The sequence below is a fragment of the Mycteria americana genome, chromosome 21, assembly GCF_035582795.1.
Source record: "Mycteria americana isolate JAX WOST 10 ecotype Jacksonville Zoo and Gardens chromosome 21, USCA_MyAme_1.0, whole genome shotgun sequence".
NCBI lineage: Eukaryota > Metazoa > Chordata > Aves > Ciconiiformes > Ciconiidae > Mycteria > Mycteria americana.
The window spans coordinates 3,768,236-3,785,819 of NC_134385.1; the positions used below are offsets into that span (position 1 = coordinate 3,768,236).

Sequence of the window (17,584 nt, forward strand, 5' to 3'; positions counted from 1 at the left end):
CAGGACGATCGTTCAGGGGGGTGAGAGCGCAGGCGGGAGGGAAGGGCCGCCGCCGCACCGCGCCTCGGAGCGGGGAAGCGGCCTGAGGAAAGGCCCTTCGTGGAGCTGCAGGAAGCAACGTCACGATCCCATCACGATCCCGCCCCGCCCCGTGAGGTAGCGCGGGGCACGCTGGGAATGGCGGGTACCTGACCGGCTGAGGCAGCGCAGTGCGCGCTGGGGGTGCTCCCCACCCCCCGCCCAGGTGAGGCGGCGAGGCGCGGCGCGGCGCGGCCTGTACCTGCCGGTACCTGCCCGTGCATCTCGGGACGCTCCGGCCCTCGGCTCCGGTACCGGCGGCCGAAGGAGCGCGTACACCTGGTTGCCGAGACAACGGCCGACCCAGCTCTCCTCCAATCATTGCGCCTGTTACTTTAGGCCCTCCGGCAGACGCCCAATCACAGGCGAACTCAGAGCCTCCGTGCGCACAGTTGGGCACGCGCGGCTCGTTAAGGTGGCTCGGAGGAGGCTCAGTTGCACATGCGCCTTAAGGCGGCTCTGGCGGCTGGGGGGTGCCCCCCGGAGCTGCCGCCGCCCCCCCCCCCCAGGGTGGGCAGCAGCCGCGCACACGGGGAAGGCCAGGCAGTGCCGGGGCGGGCAGGGAGGGATGGGCCCCGCCGGGTGAAGGTCGGGTGCTGCGGTTGTCCCTGGAGCCTTGGGCTGGGGAGCGCCCCCTCCTCCCCTCAGGACCGGGGCCCCGGGAGGGGCCTGCGGGGCCTGGCCCGCAGCAGAGCACCGCCACAGCCCCCCCCGCCCCGCCCGGAACGAGCGGCGGAACGCAGCTCTTTCCTCCCGCCCGCCTCCTTAGAGCCCTGCGCCTCAGACGGGCTCGGCCCATAGGCTGGGCCAGGCTCTGCCCCCGCCCCGTAGCCAGTCCCCGCCAGCAGCCGGGGCCCGGCCCCGGACTGACAGGGCTGGCGGCAAATCGGAAGGGCCGGGCAGGAACGGAACGCGGCGCTCGGCCGGCAACCGAAGTTGGGGGGCAAAGGTGCGGGCCGTGGGGGCAGAGCGGCGGGGGCAGAGCGCGCGGGCCGCTCCCTGAGGGAGCAGGTGAGTGAGCGGGGCCGCCGGGGGAGGCCGCCTCTGCCCTCTCGGCGTTGCGGGTTTTCCGGAGGGTTTTTGTCGGGAACAAACCGCCGCTGGGGTCCGGCTGCGGGTCTCGGCCGGGCAGGGCGGCCTGACCGGCGGAGGGTGTCCTGGGGGCACCCCCTGCCCTCAGCCAGGCGCTGCTCTGCCCGGGCAGGGTTTCCTCACGATGGGGTGGGGTTTGCCCCCCATCCCTCCTTTTGCCCTTTCACGGCTGGGCTGTTATGCTGCCCCTGTTCCCCCCCACGCTGGAGGCACTGGGGAAACCCATGAGTTAAAGTAATCCCTCAAAGGCCAAGGTTGGCCGAGAGAGCTTGCAGTTCACAGCCTGAGCGTGGGATGGGTCCTGCTACCTCAGTATGTGACCGCAGGCCAATTGTCCAGGGTCTGAGTCAAAGGGATGCTCAGCCTGCACCATTTTGGGGAGTCCTTGAGTGGAGCAACAGGGACATGTCACTTGTGAGGATCACACCGCTGCAATGTCTGTACACCAGCATCCCCCTCTACACAAAGGGGTCTTTCCACCACTGTCCATTGCCCAGGGCTGCTGATGCTCCTTGAGGTCTTTGGTGAAAGGAGCCATCATGGCATGCAGGGACCTGAGACTGGCTTGCTGTGTGCGGTGCTTTCCAGACACCTATAATGAGTCTGGCTCTAAGGAATTTAGCCTCCAAACTTTGCTCGCAGCGATTACACTGAAATGACCTCTGTTTGCATGAAGAGCAGCACTGTCATCCCTAGCACGTGGGGATGGCGTGACTAATGTAATGCTGCATCCTGAACAAACAACAGAGGTATGCAGGCAGTAGAGAAATGAAAAGCAGGGCTTTTCAGGGGGACTTCAGAGACTTTTTGATAAGAGTGTTCCAAATGGCAAGGCCTGATGTTAAATGCCAACTGAATATGTCACCCTTGGGGCCAAGCTAGTTTGCGAGCTCTTGTAAAGCAAGGTCTGTGTGAGTTTTTGTGTGTGGGACTTTGTGAGAAGCCATTTAAACTCCACTTTCTCTGCTGATATGTGCAGCTCTTAGTTTGATTCCAGGGACTTGTCTATGGACTACCCTTCAGCAGGATTCCATTGCAGATTTTGGACTATTGAGTTCATTTGACCTAATTCTCTCTCTCTCTTTTTTTTTTTGTTATTTCTTTTTTTTTTTCTTTTTTCCTTAGTGTCACCTTGGAGGAATATAACCTTGCTGCCCCACTGACTCGCTGGAAATATTGGCTTATCTACACTTCTGCCTACAGTGCCTACCCTATCTCAGTGTAGTCTGGTGGGGGAAGAAAAGCAGCAGACAGGCTACAGAGAAGTTTTTTGTGCTTCACTGAACTAATTGTTGCTTGTCCAAGAAAATAGGATGGATGGGAAGAAGTGGTACCAAGTTACAGATAAGGCAGTTCCAGCAGGGTCCAAGTCTCTTCTCTAAAGAGAAGTTCCAGCATCAAAGAGGCTGAAAAGCAAACACTCCAATCAGCCAAAATGGAAGGAGGCAACAATCCAAATCTGCAACTTCAGCAGCTCCCATTGGCTACAGCAGTGGTTTCTGTGCAGCCACATGCCGACTCCTTTTCTTACAAGGTCAGGTTCCTACCCCAGTCTATCCCTAGAAGGCCCTAACTACTCAAGTAAGCTGATAATGCCACTGTATTTTGGTTATTTTTTTGCAGAAAGTGCGCTGTCTTGGTATTTAGCTGTGCCTGGATGCCCCAGTGTATTATATGCTGTGTATATAAGCAGGGAGAGAAAGAAGGAGAAATTCTGTGTCTTCAAGAGCTAGACACAGTGAGGAAAGGACTGGCAGTTAAAAGATGTGGATGCCTAAAGGTGGTTAGGTGTAATAAATTCTGCTAGGTGCCTTTTCACACTAACCCATACATCAGTAACTGAGATCAGATGTTCTGGTCTGCTGTATATTCAAGAGCTTGAATTTCAGGTGGGTCAGCCCGCAGTCATGCAGAGAGCCTGCAGCTGAGGTAGGGCATGTTCCTGTAGTTCCTCCTTAGACCCCAACTGGGAACAGAGCTACTCCCAAATCAATTTCCTCTGAATCCATGATTTGGAAGGTGCTCAGAGAATCCCAGGAAGAAGGGCTTATTTTCACTGGAAAAAGTACTTTGCTGAGAACGCAGTGCTAGGTGCGTTGTACAGGTTGACCAACTGATGTTGGCTTGCAGGCTCTCACAGTGCAGAAGCCAGTCCCAAACCTGTGCTGCACTTAGTTGCTTTTCAGCTGGGGCACCATCTCCTCCATGTCTTCTAAACTGAAGTCCAGTTGCTGAACCAGTAAACTGTGCTGAGCTTCTCTGGCTACATCTGTGATCACACAGTGACATTTTTCTGCCAACTTTACTGTCTGTTGTGGGAAGATCCCTCAGGTGGTTTTGAATTAAGCTGCTTGGGTGAATCTTATTTTTGTACATCCTGATAAAGAGATTTTTGTTCCACTGATAAGAACTTGAAATCTTAAAGTCCTTGTCTTACTATGTATGAGAAAATCAAGAATAGTATATTTAGTGTTAAGGGAGGAATATGAATGTCAGCTCAGTTATCCAAAATCAATCAGAGATACAGTCCTAGACTGTATCTTGGACACCAGCACTGAAACGAAAAGTGCTAATGACATCTAATGAGATTTAGACAATTGTTGGAAGAACACAAATGCTAAATGGCCTGGCTTGGCCTCAGGCTCTTCTGTTCACTCCTAATGTACATTTCCTTTGTGACTCAGCCTGCTTTACATCCTTTTTTATTTCAAATTCTGTCTTTAGACCGAGAGAATTATTGCTGAGCTGGGAATGCTAATGTAGAAGGGGTTGGGAGCTTCCTAGGAGCTGCTACCAGTTGCCTATTACTTTGGAATAACTGGTTCAAATAAAAAGCAGTATAAAATCTGTGATAATTGGCCTGCCTCATCAAATGGGCTAAATTACCTACTGAACCAGCAGATGTTAAAAGTGGAGAAGAGCAGAAGAGTTCTTAAGATGTGACCCGCAGAATGCAGAGGCTCCTGATCCATGCTCTGCTGAATTCCAGGGCAACAAACACCCTCGTGAAAAGAGTTTTTCAAAGGGAAGAATGAGTGAATGGGTTGTTGTGTTCAGCTTTATCTTCTTCCCCTCTGAGAAACTGCAAAGAATGCAAATATATGCACGCTAATTTCAGTCTCTTCTAGAAAGTGTCTGTTAAGGAAGGGTTATCTTTCACCTGAGTTTCACAGATTTGGAACATAGCCACAGGGAACTTACCTGAATTGCCCTAGATCACGGAGAAAGGGAGGAAGATAAACAGAGATTTTATTGACAGGTGATCTAGGAACTGTTTTAAAAGTCTGCTCTCTTCCAGATTGTGCAAAAAGCTCCAACTTCCTTCAGGGTCCAGTGGCTAAATTTAATATCTGTGTGTTTACTTTGTTTTTACAGGAGAACTTGATTGGTGCATTACTAGCTATTTTTGGGCATCTTGTTATCAGTATTGCACTCAACCTCCAGGTGAGTATCTTGAAGCAAATATTGATCCTGCCTCAAGCATCCTGCATTAAAAAGCATCAAGCATGCCGAAGGTTCTTTGCCTTTATTTTCTTTTCTAGAAATACAGCCACATCCGACTGGCAGGTTCCAAAGACCCCCGAGCCTACTTCAGAACTAAGACATGGTGGTGTGGACTGTTTCTGCTGGTGCTGGGAGAACTGGGAGTGTTTTCCTCTTACGCCTTTGCTCCTCTTTCACTGATTGTGCCACTCAGTGCAGTGTCTGTTATAGGTAAGGGGGAGGCAGACAACGGCCGTACAAATCTGAGTGCGTTCCAGTGTGAGATTGCTGATCGTTGGGCTGATACATAACTCACTGTTTCTCTCTCCTTTTTTATAGCTAGTGCAATCATAGGAATTATATTTATTAAAGAAAAATGGAAGCCCAAGGATTTTTTGAGTAAGTTCCACAGTTCCTCTTCCTTTTTCCTCTCTGTTTACGAGCCATTCAACACATAGCATGGCCTCTCAAGAATCATAATTAGAGGGATGGCAAGATCTCCATTAGCTATAGTACCTCTTCGAAGAAATGCGTCATCCCATCCACTGTTTGTTAAAAATTGATTTTTTTTGTTTTTTTTCTGACTTGTGCCAAATCACCTGAATCTCACAGATTTTAGAAATACCTGGAAGTGCTGTTTGTTTGCAGGATTTGAGAACCATGGTTCTCTGCACTGAAGCTGCAGCCTAGGGCCTTGATTCTGCAATAGTGTAGGCACAACTGAATCAGCTGAATTTCATACATGTGTAAGTGTTTGCAGAACTGGGGCACTCATTCTTCCATTTCCTAGAAAATGGGCTGTGGGCAGTGCCAGGCAGGATAAGCCCCAGATATAGATCTTGTAGCTCCTATTTGTTTAGCAGATGCTACCTGGTATGAGCTTTTTTTCTCACAGCACACACATTGCCTAGGGGTTTTTTTGGTTCTAATATTTTGAAAGTGGGGCATGAAGGGCAGAGGAATGAGTCATCCAGAGGAATGTGCATGATGTCATTAATGGTCACTGTGCATGTGCAATATTAATTCCATGCATCCACACTAACCCACTAACTTTGTCCTTTTTTTTTTTTTTTTTTTGTCCTTTGGTTGCCGAAGGGCGCTATGTTTTGTCCTTTGTAGGCTGTGGTTTGGCAATTGTTGGAACTTATCTGCTGATAACATTTGGACCTAATAGTCATGAGAAGATGACAGGAGAAAATATCACTAGGCATTTAGTGAGCTGGCCATTTCTGTTGTATATGGTAAGATGGCCCATAAAGTGTGGGACAGTTTTCTGCTATATGCCTGACTGGGAGTTTCATTCCAAGCATTATTTTTCCGTATGGTTACTAGCAATATTCCTGGTATTTGCTAATGAACCTATGCCAGCTTTTCCCGGTGGCAGTTCCACATTGCCTGTGGGCACCTGCATGCACAATTTGGAAACCTCCCATTCTTTCTCTGAATTATTCTGTTAGGACTTAAATACCTTTAACTGAAAAGTTTTAAAACAGCTTGCTCTCTCCCTGACCTGTCAGCTTCAGCCTGTGGCAGCAGTACTGATGGCAGCTGAGAGCAACTGTTCCAGAGGTGTCCAAATACTGTGCTTGCATCTGGGCTCTTTCTAGACTGACTTTCTCTGGAGCCATCAATCTCTCCTTGAAAATCTTATGAAATCTATTGTTTTTTAATGGAGATAAGTTTGGCCATGAAATGTGTGCTGCAGGGATCACTTAAAGAACCTCATGACAGAAAGTAGGCTGAGATCTCTGAGGTGAATATTTAGTCAGGATTATTTGATCTGCTGCTTTACCATGAATATAATGCCAAAAGTGTCCCATGTTTCCTGTTCTGCAAGAAGCTATCGAATATCTCATCAAATTAGAATCTAAGATCATGCTAAATTTGATCTATAATTGTGTGGGATCCTCATTTTCCTTTGATTTACCCTTTTGTGTAATTCTAATGTTTGACTGGCTCAAAATCCCATTTACTGCCAACCCCATACACCCACATTTTTTAATATTCTCATTTCTATCTTTTGTAGCTTGTGGAGATCATCATTTTCTGCCTGCTACTATATTTTTACAAGGAAAAAAATGCAAACTACATTGTAGTTATTCTTCTGCTGGTAGCTTTGCTGGGTAAGTTGATACAGACTTGTAAGATCTTCTAACTCTGGTTTATAATAGTAAACTTAGGCATCTATGGCTTTTAGGGAATTATTTTGACCTAATTAATGTCATCAAATGCACCAATCTACTCTAGAAATGTTACTACAAATTAGATAAAGCTAGTATTTTGCAGTGATGTTTAGGATCTTTGCAAATGACCTTTGAACCATTAAGACTTATTTCCCATAAGGATGAATAATCTGCCAAATACCGCAAGTGCAAGTTATTTATTCGTGTTCTTAATTTTAATCTGTGCATGCAAAGTATGGTACAATATGTTATCTATTCAATGAAGAAGGAAGGCTGATTCAGTGCATGAAAGAGAGGATTTGACCTACAAGAATCTTTTTTGGCTCTGGGAAGATTTGCTGTGTAGCTAAAGAAATGATAAATACTCTGCCATGCCAGTATGTCCCTATTTAAATTGGGAGAGCCTCTGGGCATGGGGTCAAATGATGCTTGTGATATCCTCATAGCCCACAGTGGGATCCTGCAGTGACTTTGGAAAGGCCAGGATTTCACTCGTATCTTGCTCCACATTAATCTGTTTTTTTAAGAAACTGTGATCAATTAAACTTTAAAAAGGGTGAATAATAGCAAGGCAGTGACGCACTCTGACGTGCTGTTGAATCTATGTCACAGTCCTCAGTTTTTGCTATTTATGCAACTTCAGTCACTGCAGTGTCTTGTCTTTTTCTTTTTTTTTTTTTTAACTGTTTGCGGTTGGATTTCAGAAACTGATGCCTCAGAGGCTGCGTGAATCATAGACAAAGCAACTATCCTAATTCTGAATGGCCCTGACTTGTGCTTTCAAGAAAAGGAAAGGATGTAGGCTCTTTCTGATTCTTGTTTTGAAAACTCCTTAGCTTTATTAACCAAGCCAATATGGCAACAGAAATGAAAATTTGTATCCTTCCATCATGTGATTGCACAACACTGTTTAAACACTTTAAAAAAAACCCCAGTAAATGCTCCCAGTCCTGTAGAGAAGGGAACCATGTTACAGAAAGGTTAAGTGATTTATTGAAGGTCACTGTGGTGAAGTTGTTGAGAATAAAACTGGCAGAGTTGGGGATAAAATATTCAGTTTGCATCCCTTGTTTGCCCTGGCAAAAGGAGGGTTCAAGTTCTTGTAGATCTTGGGTGTGTTTGCAGATGCCTGTCATGCATAGAGCGAATGTGCAGCGTTCATGTCCCGTTGAGCATGTATCAGTGCTTCAGCTGAGTCTTGGTGAACATTCACAGGTTCCATGACTGTTGTGACCGTGAAGGCTGTGGCAGGCATGATTGTTGTCTCGATACAAGGAAATTTACAACTCGACTACCCTATATTTTATATCATGTTGGTGTGCATGATTGCTACGGCGATCTTTCAAGCAATGTAAGACATTCACTCTCTTTTTGTCTATAATTGTGCTGGTTTCAGTGGATCAGTAATTAGTGGGCTGTTTGTTATCCATTCCAAGAATGCTGATTAAATTTTTAGGAGAAGAATTACCTATTCTCCGCTATGACCTGTCTTCAAACCCTTGTCACAGGAGCCTGGGATAGTGGTATTCTTTGCTTTTCCGTGTAGTGACACTGCCAACTAGCTTTAATCCCAAATTTATACATCATTCAAGTATTTGCAAAACAATGTTAGGAATGAAATGGTGGCAAATCGAATACAGTATCTGTGCACTTGCTAAAATCAAAGTGCAGAATCAGTGTTGTTGATGATGTGTCTATTTTTTTTTCCTCTGTACTTGTAATAACATAAAAAGCTGGTAGCAGCAGGGTTAAAAAGCTATTCCAAATGTGAGTGACATTCTGGCCCTAAGGTCTGTGGCAGTAATGTCACTGCCTTTAGTCAGTACAGCCATAAGGCTTACTCTTCTATCTTTATATTAATTCCAAGGGATGCTGCTGCAGGTTTAGTGAGAAAGAGAATAAAGTTTCTTAAATTTATGCATCACGTTTGAAAGGTGGTTCCAAAAAGAAGACCTATACTAGCCCATGATCACTGCTATCCAATTTGAGTATCCTTCCCAAATCAACCCCTGTTGTCTGTCATTGCATTGCAGATTTTTAGCTCAAGCCTCACAGCTGTATGACTCATCTCAGATTGCCAGCATCGGCTATATCCTGTCCACAACAGTAGCGATCACAGCAGGTAACAGTGCACAAAATGGTGTGTTGGTCCTTTCTAAAAGAAGGGCAAAAGATTTTGGAAAATAATCCTCACTTACAGATGAGGAAGGTGACTACTCAGCAAGATGATTAATTGTATTTTCTTGTCATTTTTCTTCTGCAGCTGGCTTTATTTCTTTTTTTCTTTCCAAAAATGTGAATTATCCCATTAGACTGTTAAAATTTTCTGTTAAGTTCTGTCATTTTGTTTGAAGTGCATGGGAACTTACGCTTGAGACTGTATTAGTCATACCATGCTAGCATGTAGAAGCAGAGGGTGATGTATGCTCTTAGATGTGCAACTTCAATACACAGCTAAAACTTCTCCCTTGTGTAATTTTATCTAGATTTTGTTAAAATGTTTGTGATACAGTGTATAAATGTATTTGCTTTCTACCTACAAATGTGTTACAATTCTCTCCCCATAGTCTTGTTTGCATTTTATCTAGCGTGCAGCTGCTCACAGCTTTACAGGCACTTTTCTTTCTGAACAGTTTACTCCAATTTCAGCCCTTGCCCACATAGGAAAAACTTCAGCTGCATGAACAAAGATGAGCATTGTAAACCCCTTAGGCTTCAAACCTGACGAGCAGCCTTTTTAAGGTTTCGTTCTCCTCACTTAGACATATGAACAAAACTGGGGAAAACAAACAAACAAACAAACAAACCAAAACCCCAGCACTGGAGAAAGTATCCATCACTGTCAAGCAGATGCACTATCTGTATAAAGAGTAATGCTCTTCTAGGTATATAAGGGCAATAGCTTCCCCCATAAATTACACATTGCGTTTTAATGCTCTTCTTCAATGTAATGAGGGAGTATGGCGTACTCTTTGGCTAATGTTTATTTCCTGTCATGTTCCAAGCCATACACTCCTCCCGGATTCATCAGCTTATTTACTTTACTTCAATTAGAAATGTAAAGAGTAGGAGCCAGAATGTGTGTCCTGTTGACATCCAGGACACCAAGGACTCTTGTCATCTTACAGGTTTGAGCTGTATATACTTTTTTGGGGTCAAGAGTTTGTATCCTGTTGTAGTTAAAGATCTGATTTGGTTTGTCATTAGACTTCAGAAATACAGTCTGTCTTGTTTATGTGGTAGCCACTGCTGTATGGTGAGAATTTGGCTCAGGCTTTATTAGCACAGTGACATGCAATAGTTCCAGCAATGTTTCCTTCACAACCCCCTACCCCAATATGGAAAGATTTGTACTAGTTGCTGTGCTGCTGTACAGATTTACTTGCATCTATATTAGTTACACCAGTATAACTGTTTTAGTAGTGAAATTCTAAAAGATTTGTCAATAAATTGTGTTAAAGTAGAAATCAGGCCACCTTTTTCTATTTTAAGATCATAAAAAACCCAAAGGTGCTGACTATAAAAATAGGAATCTTACATGATTTGGTTTCTGGAGGGACTAGTGCTGGAGGTGCAGCGCTAATTGCTCAGGCAAGCTGGGATGAAAGATGTCATGAATTATTTCCTTTTAAAGGAGCAACTTTTTACTTGGACTTCACCGGTGAAGATGTTCTCCATATATGTATGTTTGCGCTTGGGTAAGTGTTTAAAGTTTCCTTGATAGAAAACTGGAAAGTATTTGTTCATATGACTAAAATTTTGAAAATACATATCTATCTATCTGTCCATATATATATTGGAGGTATGTGCATTCTTGGAGAGGAGGACAAACTGAAAGCACTTTCTCTATTGGAGCAGGCAATGGCCCATAGAGCTCAGTATCTTGTCGGAGTTGTATAACACTAAGTTATGCATAGTTGTACAACATTGAACACTAAATCCCTTACTGACTGTACTGGAGATCAGCTTCGATGTTGAAGCATATGGGCTATTTTTCAAGCTACCTGCTTGTCAATCTAGAAGAATTGCAGAATAACCAAAAGAAACCATCTCTAAGGAATCTATTTCAGGTTTTGCTCCGAGCCTTCACTGAACTGTGACTGGACTGCCGGAGTCCTGTTTCTTAGGGCATGGGCACTCACACAATGCAGATATGATCAGTAAAACATTTGCTGTTAACTCAGTATTTAGTCCTAGTACAGTGTCTTGATCTGATTAGCTCTCCATAATCAGGGGACATTCTGAAATGTCTTTCAGATTAGTACAGAAAAAAAACAATTGGGAGATTAATGTTATGAGCTGCGCCTTTCTCTGTCAACATACTGTAAAAATCAAGATCGACAGTTGTTAATGTGTTTACCTATGGGAAACCTTTCAAAGGTCGAGCTGTTAAATCCTGGAATTTCATCAAAGAAAACCAAATTTTCATATGCTTCCTTTCCCCTTTGTTAGTCAAGGTTAATTAATTAATGAGAAAACTTTTCCCTGCCATTTGATAAAGAAAAGGTGAGATTGTTCTGATTGCTAGGTGGATTTCAAAACGGTTGAAGAGGGTTATTCAGCTGAGACAATTCCCTGTAATTCTGACTTCACAGTTCTTTCTCTTCCCGTTCCGAATTCTTTATGGTGCTACATGATAGGCACTCAGAAGAAGCAACATGCAATATATTACCTCCTCTCCCTTTTCATAGTTATCTCATTAGATCTTGTCTTCTCTCTCAGGTGCCTCATAGCATTTCTAGGTGTCTTCCTGATCACAAGAAATAGGAAGAAATCTGTACCATTTGAACCTTACATATCAATGGATGCTATGCCAGGTAACAGTAAAAATACAGTGGTTTATCACTCTTTCTCCTTTAAGTGTTGGGGTTCACAGTGAAAGCTCAAGCTTTAGGCTCTGTTAACTATCCGGATATATCAGGCAGCTGTGTTGTTTTCTAGTTTTTCCTTCTCTTGTTTGTTTGTGCCTTGTGAGGGGTACATACCTGTTTTGCATGGAGCAGAGAAGAGGTGATGTGCCACTTGGATGCCACTTATTCTGGGTCCTCTGACACCAGGGGGGATGTCAGATTTTGTCAGAACAGCCTTGTCCAGCTGGCTACTGTCTGGGAAGATTAACTAGTTTTGAGCATTTGTTTGGGACTGGGCTTGGTCTTCATCCAGCAGGAAGATTATTGGGGAAGACTGAGGTGTGTTGCAAGAGGTGGAGGCCAGGGGGAGCAGAAATTTATTTTGGGAAGTACAGCTAAACTCTCTTTCTGGTGAGCTGTGTAGAAGATACGCAACACTTGATAAATAACTGACTGCCATCCCTCATTCACTTGAAGCTTATTTCTCCATTAGCTGCTTTAGTTCTAAGCAGAAAAACATTATGTCTTTCATTTAACACTCAAGGAACTGATGAGCCGCATATCACAAACCCTGAGACTATATAATTTGCTGATTTAACAGAGTGCAAGAAGAATGCACTTTTGTTCCTAAGCATTTAATCTCTGTCTTTGCTCTTTTCAGGCATGCAGAACATGCACGATAAAGGGATTGCAGTTCAGCCTGACCTCAAAGCTTCTTTTTCCTACGGTGCCCTAGAGAACAATGACAACATGCCGGAAATTTATACTCCAGCGACATTGCCAATCGTGCAGGAGCAACATGGTTCCAAAGGTGTTTCTGCTCCACCCTACCGGGTGCTGGAGCACAGCAAAAAGGAGTGAGTGACCTTTAAGGAACTGATTTGAATCGTCAGAAGTATGACCTTTATTTATTTACCAATTAAAATATAAGCAAGTGTAAAGCCAACGTTGATAGTTTCAAGCTCATCTCAAACTTAACTTTCAAGGCTGATTATTAAAATAAACAGCGCTCTATAGTTGTGAAGTTGAAAGCATTCATCTTGGCAAGAAGTAAATCACAGTTCTCCATTGAAGGCTGCCGTCTGGAAGCATGAAATGGTGAGTGCAGGATCATGGCAGTAGGAAACGAATGCGATAGCAGATGCTGTGAAAATGCAGAGCTGTGGGAAGAGAAGTGACTGTGCAATTTTTAGTCCTGCTGGGAGTGGGTTTATCTCCAAATAGAAGTTTTCAGGAGTTCCTCACAGAGAGAGGAGGGCAGGATTTAATCTTTCATATATAGAGACTGTGACGGATTTCCAGAAAAGTTGTAAATCCTCGTGTCTCTAGCGTAACCACCAAACTACCTTAACATGGCAATAAAATGTAATTGTTTTCAAGCACGAATACTGAAACTTACTGTGTCTTTAGAGCAGCATATTTGGTTAGAGTAAGCCAGCTACTTTATTCCTTCAAAACGTGAATCTTGGGCATTTCCTGTACAACTGTTCTCTGACTCGTGTTGAACATGTGCACTGAGTATGTGAATTGTTTTTATAGCACCACTGGATTATATGGCAGCTCAGAACAAAGATTACTTGCCAGTTTTCTGGTTTCATAGCAGGAGCTTCAAGTTGGATTAAATGGTGCAGAGGGAACCCTGTAAAGTACAAGAACAAGAAGAAATGAAAATAGTAAAATGACTGGTATCTGGTGGGAGTTTTTTGCAGTTCTTGATGAGGTCCTAATTCTGTTATCATTTTTATTTTCTTTCTGGTGAGGCAGGATTTCCAGCTTTGTTTAGTGGACTTAAATTCTTAAAGGTGTTGACGTTCCTTAGTTAAAAAGCTCAGTCTAGGTGTTGTAGGCTGGGGTCCCCCACCTTTTTTTTTTTTCTTTAAAAAAGGCAAAAAAAGATACTGGTCTAATATTGTGAATGACCTGAGAAGAAAAAATGAGTGTGCACAGTCCAGCACTCAGTGAGGACTGTAAGAATAATGGAGCATTGTGTACTCATGATATTTATCTTTCCAGCTTCCAAGAGATGGCTAGAAGCTGATAGGAAGGGAGAATAGACACAAGGGGGGCGGAACTTGTCAAGTGAAAAGGACAAAGTACGACATTTACTGGCACATGCAAGTTATACTGGCACTTTGATATCATCATCTTCTCTAAAAGCAGTTGTTTTGCTGGGAAACAGAATTTTAAGTCTCCTCAGTGTGTCTTGGACTGTATGCATAGTGGAGTGTCTCCAGGACCTTAGAAGACTTTATTTGAAATGAATAGTGCTTGTGTTCCACGCATTTTTGAGTGGTTACTCTGATACCAAGGGGTTTGGGAGGATCTTGGACTTGCAACAGTGGCTTTCTGCCTTTTTTTTGTTGTTGTTGTTGTTGTTTAATTGACTCATGGCCAGTTTGTTCCCACTACCAAAAATTCCCAAGAACTCCACTGACTTGTATATAGTTATTCCAGATTCTTGCTATTGTATATGACAACAGAACTGTTCTTTTGCATATGTTTGTTTTGCCAGCTATGAATACTAATTTAATCTGGAAATACTTGAGATTGCTTTGGCATTTTTGTGCAGCATAGAAAAATGATAACCTTCCCCCCCTGCAAAGAGTAGATGCCTCGTGGCTGTACATGTACCTGTATGTGAAGTTTCTTCACCAACTTGGCGTGTCTGACAATTCAGATCTTATCAGTGGCGTCCCGTACACTGCAGCTTATGAAACTCAAGAAATAACAGCTTTTCTTTTGCCCTCAATACTTTTTGTGTTTAAGTAAGATAACAATGTTAATGGGCTAATACTGCCAGAACATTAATCTTGTTGGAGTTGCAGTGACACTGATTTACTACCTTTGGCTTTGTATCCCTCCTAATCAATTGTTTGTGAATTTATGTGCAGCTTTTGTTCATTAACAATACAAAACAAAGTAGTACAGGGGAGGCTGAATGGGAAGGGTACAAGAATGCTGGCTTTTCTTATCTCTTCCCTTTTAATCAATGAGGCACTAGCTGTTTTGACCTATTAGTTCCGAAACCACAGAAACATACTGTTTTAAAACAAGCTGTGCTAAACCATGCAGAGCTACAAACTCTACTTTTTACATGGCAATATTCTCTGTGCTTAATTATTACAGATGTTGCTGTGGTATAAAATAATCAGAAGGGCCTAAATGTTTTGCTGTTGACTTCTACTATTAGGATGGTCCTGTGTGTAACAGAACGTCATTTTCTCAGTTCTTCGTTTTTCAGTAGTATTTAAAAACTGCAGTTGACTGGTGTGCAGACTTTGTAGCCAGTAAATGGCTGGTTAGGTTTTTCCCCTGATCATGGGACCTGACATCATGAGAGACAGACACAGAGTGCTTTGCTAGGGGGAGAGCGCTACTCTGGTGCCGAGCCCCTGCTTGTACTTCTCTTCTGTGGGCTGCTCTCTGGCCTGATTCAGTGATTTTTTTGCAGTAAGCTGCCCAGATTCTCCACAGCCCTGCAGCCTGAGCACTGACTGACTCCTGGCCTGACCTTCCTCTCTGCCAGAGAGCCCTCAGTTGTCAGCACATGGCTGTCTTCTGCTCTGAGTGAAATTTCCTCCAGCCATAACCTGAGCTTTTGTATTATTGTGCTATTTTGGCCCTTTTCTTTCAAAGGCTCTAAAGGCAAGAGTCTTGCTCTAAAGCTTTATATAACCATGTTTTATTTACACAGCCTGTGTGTGTTTAAATAATTCTACTTAATAATGACAGTTCCCTTTACCTGCAGCAAGACTTGCTTTTGGAAACTTCCTGACAAAGGACTCCAAGGGAGGTGATGTCTGTTTCTACAGCACATAAATCACAATATTTTAGATTACTCCATTGTGCCACATAAGTAGAGCCCGAGGTGTTCCTTGGGCTATAGGCCTCAACTCACTGCACTGATGTTGTAAGGGTTGCATTTTTGCCAGTCTGTGTTAGCCACCATAAGCACAGTTGTAGGACTGCCAGACTGCGCCTCCCTCCTGTTTGCTGCCTATGTTTAAGACTTGAATTTTAAAATGTGAGGGGGCTTTGTGTTTTATGTACTTCCCCCTTTCTTGGTCTTTCTCCCAAGCTTCCAAAAGATTTTCTTTTCTGCTCTTCAGCACATCCTTACAGCTGCCATCTCTGTTGCTGAGAAGGCATGAACAGGGGCTTCTAGAAGCCAAACATCTGTTTAAACTGACTGTAGGACTTCCGCGCTCTTTCTAACAGTAGGAAGGTGTAGCTCAGGACTGAAATAAACTCCTTGCCTCCCTTCTAGTTCAGAGCTTACAAGCTGAAAACAGGAAGCTATTGGTACCCTCAAGTCTATACTTTTTACAGAATATTTGTTAGTCTGAGGGTGACAATGGCCGTGCCCGGGATTGCAGCAAACATTTACAGCTAAACAGCACATGAAGATTTAAAGGAGAGGAGCCCCATGCCACATTCTAGTCCTTCTTGCAGCATGAAAAATCATCTGTTGGTGTACAGCACCAACAGTTGGTGTATGTCAAAACTTCAGCTTATCCAGGACTGATCCCGAGAGAGGCAGGGCACTGTGAACAGCAGAGTATGCTTAGATTTCCAAACGCGCAGCATTTTTCGGAATCAAGAGCTGAAAAAGCGTGCACAAAAATCAACTGACTGCTGTCTCGTTTACTAAACTGGTAGAATAGCTCCTTGACTCTCCATCTCCTAGCTTCTTTATCAAATGTGAACTGACACTGCGTGGCTTTTCAATGCACCACAGCACTTAATACGTTCTCAGTGTATATCTTACATGTAACTTAATGCTGTGGAATACAGCTCCTATGTTGGCTGAATGTACAAAATGATCTGCCTACAATGTTCTCTTGTTCACTTTAAAATGTGTAAATAAATCAAGCTTTACAGTATTGGACTATACGGATAACTCCTTAATTTTTCATAAGCAATGTTGCATGTCTATTTAATTCTATTTGTCTTTTAGGTGAGACCTTTGGAAATGAAACTTAATAAAAGATTGTGGTAAAACCTATAGAATTCTGGCCTGCTCCATACTCTTGGTATAGCTTTAATCGGCCATAAATATCTTGAGAGAAGTTAAGACAGAATCTAGTTTACTACCCTAAGTACTATGTGCATTCAAAGAACTGTCTTTTTTAACAGGATACTTGTAAATGAAATGCAGATTGCTACAACTCATGTCTGGGGCTGCAGCATTACTAATGCTCGCCATTTTACATCAGTCTCCAAGTATCTGGTGTCAGCTTTAGGAATCATGCAATTTACTTCAAAATCTTAGTTTTACAGGGCTTTAGAAAAAAAATCTTAGCATTCATTATTTCAGTGAAGAGCTTGAAAATGTGATCCAAGTATAGCCTAAAGGAGGGGGGGGAACGACACAAGATGGGCCAAATCACAAAACCAAAAGCATTATATTGTTGGTGGCCTGACTCATGATTTTTGCATGCCTGCCAACTCAATACTGAAATTGAGACAACAGCATGCTTCTCTGAGACAGCGAAGACCTCTAATACGAGTTGGGAATGCTACGCGGTAGGAGATGCCATCCTTTAGATACAGGATATCATGTCTTTGATTGCAGGAGTAGACAGCTTAAGGGCATTTCCTAACAATGCCATTAACAGATACAGACGGTCATAAATTTAGAATACTGGCAATGTAGCTTAATCGAATGCTTGCCAACCTAATTAACACTCACCATATGGGTTTTAGTCCAGGGGGATAAGCAGAAGATAACCCTCAGGATATTCTTAATTAAATGTATCTCTTGGGGTCCCAAACCACAAATGGGGGAAAAAAAAAAACCCAACCCAAAAAAACCCCAACAAGAACAGCCTTACCCACTTTGGTGTTAAGCTGCACTTCATTGAAGTCCCTGGACACGAGTATTAAGACATGGGCTAG

General features: G+C 43.5%; 1 protein-coding gene across 5 annotated transcripts; it reads left to right on the forward strand.

Annotated features, from left to right (window-relative positions):
* The first annotated feature begins 224 nt into the window (after positions 1 to 224).
* On the forward strand, positions 225 to 16,579 carry NIPAL3 (NIPA like domain containing 3). Of its 5 annotated transcripts, none has more exons than XM_075522233.1 (12): positions 225 to 244; positions 2,296 to 2,704; positions 4,546 to 4,614; positions 4,713 to 4,884; positions 4,993 to 5,052; positions 5,749 to 5,894; positions 6,680 to 6,776; positions 8,052 to 8,187; positions 8,870 to 8,958; positions 10,471 to 10,534; positions 11,559 to 11,653; positions 12,348 to 16,579. In XM_075522233.1, exons 2-12 carry the CDS (start codon positions 2,606 to 2,608, stop codon positions 12,545 to 12,547), a joined length of 1,227 nt encoding a protein of 408 aa, XP_075378348.1. In that variant the 5' UTR covers positions 225 to 244; positions 2,296 to 2,605; the 3' UTR covers positions 12,548 to 16,579. The 5 variants fall into 5 exon arrangements, with proteins under 5 accessions (XP_075378348.1, XP_075378351.1, XP_075378347.1 ...); XM_075522236.1 differs by lacking the exon at positions 225 to 244 and adding an exon at positions 734 to 1,089 and having other exon boundaries at positions 5,773 to 5,894; XM_075522232.1 differs by lacking the exon at positions 225 to 244 and adding an exon at positions 736 to 1,089.
* Positions 16,580 to 17,584: the final 1,005 nt, after the last annotated feature.